At 41.2% G+C, this 13,354-nt stretch overlaps 1 protein-coding gene across 1 annotated transcript in view; it reads left to right on the top strand.

Annotated features, from left to right (window-relative positions):
• Positions 1-12,018, top strand: part of WDR59 (WD repeat domain 59) — a 109,752-nt gene extending 97,734 nt beyond the window's left edge. Inside the window, exon 26 of the mRNA XM_049864941.1 lies at positions 5,030-12,018. Within this exon, the coding sequence (XP_049720898.1) occupies positions 5,030-5,265 (236 nt within the window). The 3' untranslated portion in view covers positions 5,266-12,018. The remainder of the gene's footprint in view (positions 1-5,029) is intronic.
• The last annotated feature ends 1,336 nt before the right edge of the window (positions 12,019-13,354 follow it).

Raw genomic sequence — 13,354 nt, 5'->3', positions numbered from 1 at the left:
CCATTCTTGAGATGATCTCTAAATTCAGGTGGGATATACAACAAGGTCGTATTTTGGCTCTCGTGGACTTGCTCTGATTTTCTTCAAAGCAGCTAAAGCAAAAGGAAGAAATGATGAAGTAAAAGAACTGAACTGAAGATTTCAAAGGGCGGCTCAAGAAGACAAAGTATTATAATAACATGTGCAAAGAGCTGCAGATAGAAAACGAAAAGGGAAGAACACACTCGGCTTTTCTCACAGTGAAAGAACTGAGGAAAAAATTCAAGCCTCGAGTTCCAATAGTGAAGGATTCCATGGGGAAAATATTAAACGACACAGGAAGCAACAAAAGAAGATGGAAAGAATACACAGAATCATTATACCAAAAAGAATTAGTCAATGTTCAACCATTTCAAGAGGCAGCATGTGATCAGGAACCGATGGTACTGAAGGAAGAAGTCCAAGCTGCTCTGAAGGCATTGGCGAAAAACAAGGCTCCAGGAATTGACAGAATATGAACTGAGATGTTTCAACAAAGGGATGCAGCACTGGAGGTGGTCACCCATCTATGCCAAGAAATATGGAAGACAGCTTCCTGGCCAACTGACTGGAAGAGATCCATATTTATGCCTATTCCCAAGAAAGGTGATCCAACCGGATGTGGAAATTATAGAACAATATCATTAATATCACACGCAAGCAAAATTTTGCTGAAGGTCATTCAAAAATGGCTGCAGGAGTATATCGACAGGGAACTGCCAGAAATTCAGGCCAGTTTCAGAAGAGGACGTGGAACCAGGGATATCATTGCTGACGTCAGATGGATCCTGGCTGAAAGCAGAGAATACCAGAAGGATATTTACCTGTGTTTTATTGACCATGCGAAGGCATTCGACCGTGTGGATCATAACAAATTATGAGTAACATTGCGAAGAATGGGAATTCCAGAGCACTTAATTGTGCTCATGAGCAACCTTTACATAGATCAAGAGGCAGTTGTTTGGACAGAACAAGGGGATACTGATTAGTTTAAAGTCAGGAAAGGTGTATGTCAGCGTTGTATCCTTTGACCATACCTATTCAATCTGTGTGCTGAGCAAATAATCCAAGAAGCTGGACTATATGAAGAAGAACAGGACATCAAGATTGCAGGAAGACTCATTAACAACCTGCGTTATGCAGATGACACCGCCTTGCTTGCTGAAAGTGAAAAGGACTTGATGCACTTACTAATGAAGATCAAAGACCACAGCCTTCAGTATGGATTGCACCTCAACATAAAGAAAACAAAAATCATCACAACTGAACCAACGAGCAACATCATGATAAACGGAGAAAAGATTGAAGTTGTCAAGGATTTCATTTTACTTGGATCCACAATCAACAGCCATGGAAGCAGCAATCAAGAAATCAAATGACACATTGCATTGGGCAAATCTGCTGCAAAGGACCTCTTTAAAGTGTTGAAGAGCAAAGATGTCTCCTTGAAGACTAAGTTACGCCTGACCCAAGCCATGCTATTTTCAATTGCATCATATGCATGTGAAAGCTGGACAATGGATAAGGAAGACCAAAGAAGAATTGATGCCTTCAAATAGTGGTTTTGGCAAAGATATTGAATATGCCATGAACTGCCAAAAGAACAAACAAATCTGTCTTAGAAGAGGTACAACCAGAATGCTCCTTAGAAACAGGGATGGCAAGACTGCGTCTTACATACTTTGGACTTGTTGTCAGGAGGGATCAGTCCCTGGAGAAAGACATCATGCTTAGCAAAGTACAGGGTCAGCGGATAAAAGGAAGACCCTCAACGAGGTGGATTGACACAGTGGCTGCAACAGTGAGCTCAAACATAACAATGATTGTAAGGATGGCTCAGGACCGGGCAGTGTTTCGTTCTTTTGTACATAGGGCCACTATGAGTCAGAACCAACTCAATTGCACCTAACAAAACCTAACAACAAGAAGTTTTAACTAATTAGGCTTTTCAGTAGAAAATTAAACACAAGACTTACAGATATCATGCTTGCTTACAGGGAGAAGACATCACTGCTTTTAATCCAAAATTATCAAACCAATCTTATTTGTCTCAGGATTTACCTTGACTGGGATTATCATACCGCTTGGTAAAGTAGACAGTCAGTGAAAAATAGGAAGACCCTCAACAAGATGGATTGACATGGTGGCTGCAACAATGGGCTCAAAAATAGCAACGATTGTGGGAATGGTACAAGATCGGGCAGTGTCTCATTCTGTTGTACGTAGGGTCAGTATGAGTCAGAACCTACTCAACGGCCCGTAACAACAACAGAAACAACCACAGAACTCTCATATAGTTTTCTCCTTACCCTTTACTGTCAAGTTGATTTAGTTTGGACTTAAAACGACACTATGGGACAGACTAGAACTGCTCCATAGGATTTCCAAGGCTATATATAATCTTTACGGAAACAGACTACCACATCTTTCTTCCCTGGAGCATATGGTGGGTTCAAATTGACGACCTTTTGGTTAGCAGCCACGTGCTTATCCACTGTGCTACCAGGGCTCTTTGTTTTCTCCTTGTTGCTGTTGTTAGGTGCCATCCAGTGGGTTCATAGCCACCCCATGCACAACAAATGAAATACTGCCTGTCCTGCGCCATCCTCTCAGTCATTACTGTGTTTGAGCCCATCGTTGCAGCCATTGTGTCAGTCCATCTCATTGAGAGTCTTCCTCTTTTTCACTGACCCTTTACTTTACCAAACATGATGTCCTTCTTTAGGGACTGGTACCTCCTAAAAACATGTTCAAAGTACATGAGACAAAGCCTCACCATTCTCACTTCCAAGGAGCATTCTGACTGTACTTCTTCCAAGACAAATTTGTTAGTTCTTCTGGCAGTCCACGGTATACTCAATATTCTTCACCAACACCACAGTTGAAATGCATCAGTTTTTCTTCAGTCTTCTTTATTCACTGTCCAGTTTTCACATGTATATGAGGCAATTGAAAATACCATGGCTTGAGTCAGGCATACCTTAGTCCTCAAAGTGACATCTTTGCTTTTTAGCACTTTTTTTTGTTTTGTTTTGTTTTTTTGCTTCTTAGCACTTTAAAAAGGCCTTTTGCAGCAGGCTTGCCCAGAGCAATACATTGTTTGATTTCTTGACTGCTGCTACCATGGGTGTTGATTGTGTATCCAAGTAAAATGAAATCCTTGCCAACTTCAACGTTTTCTTCGTTTATCATGATGTTGCTTACTGGTCCAGTTGTGAGGATTTTTGTTTTCTTTATGTTGAGGTGTAATCCATACTGAAGGCTGTAGTCTTCGATCTTTATCAGTAAGTGCTTCAAGCTTTCTTTGCTTTCAGCAAGCAAGGTTGTATCATCTGCATAACGTATGTTGTTAATGAATCTTCCTTCAATCCTGATGCCCCATTCTTCTTCGTATAGTCCAGCTTCTCAGATTATTTGGCCAGCATGCAGACTGCATAAATATGGTGAAAGGATAGAACCCTGACACACACCTTTCCTGATTTTAAACCATGCAGCATCCCCTTGTTCTGTTTGAACGACTGCCTCTTGGTCTATGTACAGGCTCCTCATGAGCACAATTAAGTGTTCCGGAATTCCCATTCTTTGCAAAGTTATGCATAATTTATTATGATCCACACAGTGGAATGCTTTTGTATAGTCAGTAAAACACAGGTAAACATCTTTCTGGTATTCTCTCCTTTCAGCCACGATCCATCTGACATCAGCAATGATATCCTTGGTTCCACATCCTCTTCTGAATCTGGCTTGAATTTCCGACAGTTCCCTGTCAGTGTACTGCTGCAACTGTTTTTGGATAATCCTCAGCAAAATTTTTCTTGCGTGTGATATTAGTGATATTGTTCGATAATTTCCACATTCTTTTGTATCACCTTTCTTTGGAATAGGCATGTATATGGATCTTTTCCAATCAATTGGCCAGATAGCTCTCTTCTAAGTTTCTCGGCATAGATGAGTGAGCGCTTCCATTTTTGGCCTTAGCGGTTGGTGTGTAAATTTGAATAATAGTCATATTAACTGGTCTTTCTTGTAGGCATATGGATATTATCCTATCACCGATAGTATTGTACTTCAGAACAGATGTTCAAATGTTCCTTTTGGTGATAAATGTGACACTGTTCCTCTTTAATTTGCCATTCTCAGCATGGTAGACCATATGATCGTTCACTTCAGAATGGCCAATACAATACCAGTCCCTTGCAGCTCACTAATGCCTAGGATATTGACCATCAAGCATTGTATTTCATTTTTGACAACTTCCAGTTTTCCTAGATTCATACTTCATACATTCCACATACCAGTTGTTAATGGATGTTTGCAGCTGTTTTCTCCTTAGTTACCATATGTTGAAGAAATTTCTATTGGTACATTTTTATGACTACCAGTTGTCATAAAGCAGAAGAACTGATTTTCATAGAAGAAAGGATAGTCCCTCTATTGTAATAGATGGAAGGAGAAGGGGAGCAAATGTAGGGAGATTTGAAGATTTGCTGTGTGAAGATGAAGAGATCCCTACCTGGTGGCTTCTGTTTTCTCAGGGAAGTGACAAAAGAGGCCATCGGGTGAGGGAGAGGAAGTGAAGTGTGGCAGGAGCTTGCAGACTCTGGAGAAGGCATGAAATAGTCATCTGTTTTAGTAACCCAGGCGACTGTGCAGTGCTGGTACCCACTGGTGATCATGAGCATAAGTGAAACACATCTCGATGGTGGGCCTTCCCTCCTTGGTGGCAGACATGGAGTGGGCAGGTGACTGGGCTTCGCACAAGGCCTCTGAGAGTCAGGCACCTGCTGCACCCCTTCTGTCCTCGCTCTTCCACTTCAATGAGACTTGTCTAGATTTTAGAAGAGGGATTCTGCTGTTTAAAAAAAAGTTTGAAAACCATTGATCTAACATAATCCATTAGGATCCAAAAGGAATACATCTTTCTTACCTAAACAATGCCCAATTTCATTTTTCAGAACTAAACGTATTGTTATTATTTATCTCTTTTGGGGTCATCTGCACCTGTTTCCAGAATTTGGCGTGTACTGCAGCCACTGCCGGAGCGAGGTCCGTGGCACACAGTGTGCCATCTGCAAAGGCTTCACGTTTCAGTGTGCCATCTGCCACGTGGCGGTGCGAGGATCGTCCAATTTCTGTCTGACCTGTGGACATGGCGGACACACCAGCCACATGATGGAGTGGTTTCGGACCCAGGAGGTGTGTCCAACTGGGTGTGGGTGCCACTGCCTGCTTGAAAGCACTTTCTGATCTTACAGACCGTGGAGTGGTCAGAAATTTTAAAGGACTCCATACGTGCCAGTGACAAGCTCTCTGCCAGGAGAGAGGCTTCAGGACCCGCCTGTACCTAGACTGGAGTGTGCTCCCGCAAAGGCCATGGCTTCAGTGTTTGCAGAGATGAGGGCAGACGCGGAACCCGGCTTCCCAGGTTGATCCTAGCAAGTTGGAAGTTTCCCTGGAGAAAAGCACCTGTCTCCAGAGCCAAGGTTAACTCAAACCACAGAGCAGTGCCCTCTCTGATGCTAACAGAGAGACTATAGTCAGATGCAGACTATAGTCTTCAGGGCCAAAGGACAGCAGATTTTAATTTACTAGACAAGTGGGCCTATGACATCAGTGACTTTGGAAGCTGCTACATTTAATGAGCTGATGGGCAGTGAGTGGCCTTTTAAAAAATGATGCTTAAGTTATAAATACATGATATACTTAAGGATTCTTAAGATGTATTTTTTTGTTTGTTTTTTCTCCTCCAGCTGCTGTCCCTTGGCTAATAAAATTCTACTAACTTTTTAAAAAAAGAGACAGAGAAAGTTAAACATTTTTAGTGAATCTTTTCTTCCTCTGCTTCTGATTGAAGTTAGATATTCTAGAGAGTACCAAAGTCTGCTCAGATTTTCAAAGGATGTGCTGATTTACTTTTGGCATCTGACAAGAGAAAGTAGAGTTTGACGTTTTAGGTTCTTCCCAACCCTGAGAGTCTTATAATTATTTCCTTTAACAAAAGGAAGATGTGATTGTGTCGCAGCACTGATGTAAAAGTCTCCTATTGCCTCTGTGCAGGTTGGCTGGGTTCTAGTAAGTACCTTTCTCTCTTCGTTTGAGCGCCTTCAGAAACATTACCCTGTGTTTATCTGTGTCCCAAGTGGTTGTGACTCATGTGTTCACTAATTCTTTAGAATGAGTTTCAGCCCTTCACATTTTGTATGTGGCATGGAAGAGAAATCCTCTTTTTGATATTCTCATTGACATTTCTGTTTCTCTTTGTTAGAATTTTATAATTCCAAACTGATTAACTTAAGAAATACAACTATAAATCCTGTGAGAGTGCTGTATATTGCTAGTGTTTTCAAACTACAGATCAAGACCCATTAATGGATCTTGAAATCAATTTAGTGGATAAAAACCAGCATTTAAGCAAATGAAATAGAGTAGAAGAGATATTATCAGAGTGTACCATACATAGGATAGCTTGTTGACAAATGTGTACACACACCTTTGCACATGTGTATACTGAATCACAATGGAAATCCATTTCTTACTGAAAGTTGGGGCCAGAAACATGTTCATAATACTGTTTTAAAGGATGCTGGTGCCTCCTTCTTGTGTTGCTGGGCATGAAGCACCACCACATAAAGATGAAGCTTTAGATTCTGTATGATGAAACCAGAGGTGTACCCTTGGGCTCTGGCCTGAGTTAAGGTGCCAGCACTTGAATGAGAGAAATTGCTCATGGCTGCCAGGTACATTGGGAGGCTGATAAAGAAGGGAAGTCAAGGAAATCTGAATTTGTTCATACAGTGCTTTTCACTGATTTCTGTTGAGGCTGCTGTAATGGTGATCACAGAATAGGTTGACTAATTTACTCAGAGATAAAGGATCTGTTGTATTCCTCAATGAAATCACACCATTTGCAGAGAACAGTCTTTTCCTGTTCCCATTTCCTCAAGCCAATGTAAAAATCTGCCCTTATCTGTCCCCATCAAGAATTAGATGTTTTTAATGTTTTAGTTTATTATTGTGGGAGTCTTGTCTCCTGAAACAGAAAATGCTTTAGTTGTATAATAATCTTGTTTCAGTATGTGAATTCCTTTTGAGTTTCCAGGTTACTGGGACAAAAGTCTAATATTTTTAAAATATTCACATTTGGAAACATGTTGATCTGGTTCCTGGCCATGGTCAACATTCTCTCTGCCTCAGTATAGTAGATTATGGCAAGCTCCTAAGACCTTTTTTGTTTGCTTTTTTTTTGTTTTAAGAAACAATGCAAGCTACCTTCCCAAGCACCTTTGAACTTAGCCGGTAAAACTGGGCTAGCAGCCTTATTTGTGCACCAGAAACAAAAGGTTGCACAGGCGCCCTGTTGGAAAGAATGGGGGCAGAGGTGGGGAGTGGACAGGTGAGCCCTCTGGGCAATCACTAGCTTGATTTTGTGCCCCTGTCCCAATGCCCCCAAAGCACAAATGGTATAATGCTTTCCTTGGTAATATCACATAGGTAAAATCAATATTGCCTTAATTTTTTTTTTTTTCTGTTTCATCTAATATAAAAATGCACTCAGTCTGAAGAAGCCAAGTTCGCATACTGGGAGCTCCTTCCATTATTCACTGGTTCCCTCGGTAGTTGGTCGTTGACAGGATTTAGGAGAAAGCCCTTTCCTTTTCAGTGGCTTAATGTGATGCAGCTGGAACTTATGAGAAATGTGGGACTCATTCATTTTGTCAGAAGACTAAAACCATAGGCAGCCTTGGGCTGAAGCTGGGGGTAGTTCATCAGTGGTCTCTATGCAACAGAACAATTTCTTTCAAGTTTGATTTTGCTAGCTGTGGAAAAATTGTTCAGAAGACAGGGTTATAAATAACTCCCTCTATTAAATGGCTTACCTTTTGATACCATCCTCAAAGTTGGAGCCAGCAATAGGATATCGAACACATGCGCAAAGGACAGACCCCAGAGAATAAAAACAAAGACCTTGTTTCCTTATTCTTAGAACCTTTGTATCCTTACCATAATCAGAAATAAATCTTATTTTAGTTTTTCCTTTCCATCACATTGGCAAAGTTTAGTTCTCCCCTGATTTGGTTTGCTTTTCTTGAATCTAAGTAGGTCTGATTTTATTCATCAGGTATTTAATATGGGATAGGCACTTGGGCAAAGATAAACTGTGCAGAATATAGTCATGGCCCTTCTGGAGCACACAGTCTAGTAAAGAATTTAAACATTTACATAAATGCTTAAACTACAAAGTGCTGTTGGCTTCCCAGGAAAGAAAGGAGTAAATGCTGAGGTCAGAGATTGTGCAGAGAAAGGGAGTTTTGGCTGAGTTTGAAGGGTGAGTAAGTGTTCTTCAGGTGGGGAAGAACAGGAAGGCACAGGAACAGCTCATAGACAAGGGTAGACAAGAAAGCATAGCATTTGGGGGATCTTGTAAGTAGTTTCTTACAGGCGAACATAGGCTGCGGCTGGTAAACGAGGCTGCGGAAAAAGGCAGGAGTCAGAGCATAATAGGCTTGAACAGTGTGCCAAGGAATTTGGGCTTTATCTGTTAGCCAGGGTTTTGCAGTCTCATCATTTTTTGTTGTTGTTGTTAGCAGCTGGCTGTTGAGTTAACTCTGACTCTTGGTGACGCCATGTGCAACTGAATGACATGTGGCCTGTTCCTACTTCATACTCAAAATTGCCAGCATGTTCAAGCCCATTGTTATAGCTATGGCTGCTGCTACACTTCCCTAGGAAGTGTCAAAACTGGGTACTGTGATATGCTGGGACTTCTGGGCCAGACAAGATGGTGTAGATTTATTTGTCCCTACTCTTCCCTGCTAAGACAGCTATAAACCCTGAAAATAATGTAAGAGGCAACCAAAACTCTGCAAGGTGGAGGAAAAGAGGTGAACTGGTTAGGGGCCTCAAGCTGGGGGAACAAATAGTAGTAGGGTACCTTATAACCCCCTGCCCAGCCAAAGAAGATGACCTATGCCCAGTATTTCCCTAGCACTCAGCCTAGTAATAGAAGGTGGCCCAGGTCAAATGAAAGCCCCACTGACACCAGGTGAGTCAGCAGCACCAGCAAGAGGAATTTATTGGAAGCTCACTGACAATAGCAGCTGAGGGACACACTCTCCTAAGTGCCTGGCCTAAGATTCCCCTCTTCCACTGAAAGATACTGGGTGACCGGAGAGCACCAGCACTTGGTAGCAGGGAGAGGTCCCACTACAGCAAGAGCCCGGCTTGAAAAACACTCTTCTTCCCCACTGTACCTGAGAATCCCCTTCCCCACTGAGATACCAGGTGGCTAGGGATACTGGCAAGGGAAATGTCAACACAGCAAGTGCCTAGCTCAGAAAGCCTCTCTGTCCTCATGTGCTCAGAGGTACCATATAGCCAGCCTGGGAAACTCCTTTGGTCCCCTCAGGCAGCAGGGACCAGTGGGAGCCTCAGTGACACCAGATAAATTAAGTAGACCAAAATAGCACCACAAAGCCTCTGAAAATTATGTTGTCGTTGGAACCACAGCCCATGAAAATAGGCCAGAACCTTTAAGCTAAACCTAGACAGGGTGACTGCATGCTAAAGTAAAAGATTTAAATAGGACCCAGGATCTCCTAGCATAATTGCCAAGATGTCCAGGATATAACTGAAAATCACCTATCATACTAGGAGCCAGGACAATCACAACATCAGTGAGAAAATACAATCAACTGATGCCAACACTGAGATTAATCGGATCTTAAAATTATTTGACAAGGATTTTAAAGCAGCTGTCATAAAAATGCATCAACAATTACAAATTCCCTTGAAACAAGTTAAACATGAAAAAAGAAAATCTCAGCAGAGAAATAGAAGTTACAAAAAAGAACCAAATGAAAATTATAGAACCGAAAAATACAATAACAATTTAAGAAAAAGAAATTGCCAGATGGGTTCAGAGTAGAAAGGAGATGAGAGAGAAAATAGAATCAGTGAACTTGAGGACAGAGCCATAGAATTTACTCAGTCTGAACAGAGAAAAGTGATTTGAAACAAAAAACTAATGACTAGAAGCAAAATAGGAATAGAAGGAAAATTTCTCAACATAGTAAAGGGCATTTATACAAAGCCAACAGCCAACATCACCCTAAATGGAGAGAGCCTGAAAGCATTCCCATTGAGATCGGGAACCAGACAAGGATGCTGTTATCACCACTCTTATTCAACATTGTGGTGGAGGTCCTAGCCAGAGCAATTAGGCTAGATAAAGAAATAAAGGGCATCCAGATTGGCAAGGAAGAAGTAAAAGTATCTCTATTTGCAGATGACATGATCATATACACAGAAAACCCTAATGAATCCTCCAGAAAACAACTGAAACTAATAGAAGAGTTCAGCAGAGTATGGGGCTACAAGATAAACATACAAAAATCAGTTGGATTCCTCTACAACAACAAAAAGAATATCAAAGAGGAAATCACCAAATCAATGCCATTTAAAGGAGCCCCCAAGAAGATAGAATACTTAGGAATAAATCTTACCAGAGATGTAAAAGACTTATACAAAGAAAACTACAGTACACTTCTGCAAGAAACCAAAGGAGACTTACATAAGTGGAAGAACATACCTTGCTTGTGGATAGGAAGACTTAACATTATAAAAATGCCTCTTCTACCAAAAGCGATCTATACATTTAATGCAATTCTGATCCAAATCTCAAGGATGTTCTTTAATGAGATGGAGAAACAAATCACCAACTTCATATGGAAGGGAAAGAGGCCCCAGAAAAATAAGGCATTACTGAAAAAGAAGAACAAAGTGGGAGGCCTTACTTTACCTGATTTTAGAACCTATTATATCGCCACAGTAGTCAAAACAGCCTGGTACTGGTACAACAACAGATACATGGACCAATGGAACAGAATTGAGAATCCAGACATAAATCCACCCACATATGAGCAGTTGATATTTGACAAAGGCCCCAAAACAGTTAAATGGGGGAAAAGACAGTCTTTTTAACAAATGGTGCTGGCATAACTGGATAAAACTGGATATCCATCTGCAAAAAAGTGAAACAAGACCTATACCTCACTCCATGCACAAAAACTAGCTCAAAATGGATCAAAGACCTAAATATAAAACCTAAAACGATAAAGATCATGGAAGAAAAAATAGGGACAACGTTAGGAGCCCTAATGCATGGCATAAACGGTATACAAAACATTATAAAGAATGTAGAAGGAAAACTAGATAACTGGGAGCTCCTAAAAATCAAATAGCTATGCTCATCCAAAGACTACCAAAAGAGTAAAAAGACTACCTACAGACTAGGAAAAAGTTTTTAGCTATGACATTTCTGATCAGCACCTGATCTCTAAAATCTACATGATACTGCAAAAAATCAACTGCAAAAAGACAAAGAACCCAATTAAAAAATGGGCAAAAGATATGAATAGACACTTCACTAAAGAAGACATTCAGGTAGCTAACAGATATATGAGGAAATGTTCACGATCATTAACCATTAGAGAAATGCAGATCAAAACTACAATGAGATTTCATCTCACTCCAGCAAGGCTGGCATTAATCCAAAAAACAAAATAATAATTGTTGGAGAGGCTGTGGAGAGATTGGAACACTTCTACACTGCTGGTGGCAATGTCAAATGGTACAACCACTTTGGAAATCCATTTGGTGCTTCCTTAAAAAGCTAGAAATAGAACTACCATACGATCCAGCAATCCCACTCCTTGGAATATATCCTAGAGAAATAAGAGCCTTTACACGAAACGATATATCCACACCCGTGTTTATTGCAGCACTGTTTACAATAGCAAAAAGGTGGATGCAACCAAGGTGCCCATCAACAGATGAATGGATAAATAAATTATGGTATATTCACACAATGGAATACTACGCATCAATAAAGAACAGTGTGGAATCTGAAACATTTCATAACATGGAGGAATCTGGAAGGCATTATGCTGAGTGAAATTAGTCAGTTGCAAAAGGACAAATATTGTATGAGACCACTATTGTAAGAACTCAAGAAATAGTTTAATCTGAGAAGAAAACATTCTTTTGTGGTTACGAGAAGGGGGAAGGAGGGCGGTGGGAGAGGGGCATTCACTAATTAGATAGTAGATAAGAACTACTTTAGGTAAAGGGAAAGACAGCACACAATACAGGGGAGGTTAGCACAATTGGACTAAACCAAAAGCAAAGAAGTTTCCTGAATAAACTGAATGCTTCGAAGGCCAGCATAGCAGGGGCAGGGGTCTGGGGACCTTGGTTTCAGGGGACATCTAAGTCAATTGGCATAATGAAATCTATGAAGAAAACATTCTGCATCCCACTTTGAAGAGTGGCATTTGGGGTCTTAAATGCTAGCAAGCAGCCATCTAAGATGCATCAATTGGTCTCAACCCACCTGGATCAAAGGAGAATGAAGAACACCAAGGACACAAGGCAATTACGAGCCCAAGAGACAGAAAGGGCCACATGAGCCAGAGACTACATCATCCTGAGACCAGAAGAGCTAGATGGTGCCTGGCTACAACCAATGACTGCCCTGACAGAGAACACAACAGAGAATCCCTGAGGGAGCAGGAGAGCAGTGGGATGCAGACCCCAAATTCTCATAAGACCAGACTTAATGGTCTGACTGAGACTAGAAGGATCCCAGTGGTCATGGCCCCCAGACCTTCTGTTGGCCCAGGACAGGAACCATTCCCAAAGCCAACTCTTCAGACACGGATTGGACTGGACAATGGGTTGGAGAGGGATGCTGGTGAGGAGAGAGTTTCTTGGATCGGGTGGACACTTGAGACTATGTTGGCATCTCCTGCCTGGAAGGAAGATGAGAGGGTGGAGGGGGTTAGAAGCTGGCGAAATGGACATGAACAGAGAGAGTGGAGGGAGAGAGCAGGCTGTCTCATTAGGGAGAGAGTAATTGGGAGTGTGTAGCAAGGTGTATATGGGTTTTTGTGTGTGAGTCTGACTTGATTAGTAAACTTTCACTTAAAGCACAATAAAAATCATTAAAAAAAACAAAAACAAAACTAATGACTAGAACCTGAGAGATCTGTGGGACAATGCCAAAAGATGCAACATTCATATCATCAGAGTCCCAGAAGGGGACTAAAAAATGTGGTTGAAGAAATAATGGCCGAAAACTCCCCAAATTTGGTGAAAAGCTGAGATTGATTGATCTGCTTGTTTGTTTGCTTGTCTTTTGTTTTTAAATTTCCTTATCCAGTGAGAATAAAGCCAAAGAAATCCACATCAAGACACTTCAGAATCAAACTTCCGGAAACCAAAGACTAAGAAAAAAATCCTGAAAGCACCAGAGAGAAACCATGCATTATCTATAGGG

This window comes from Elephas maximus, chromosome 21 (assembly GCF_024166365.1).
Source record: "Elephas maximus indicus isolate mEleMax1 chromosome 21, mEleMax1 primary haplotype, whole genome shotgun sequence".
Lineage (NCBI taxonomy): Eukaryota > Metazoa > Chordata > Mammalia > Proboscidea > Elephantidae > Elephas > Elephas maximus.
This window is presented reverse-complemented; position numbering and strand designations above follow the sequence as displayed.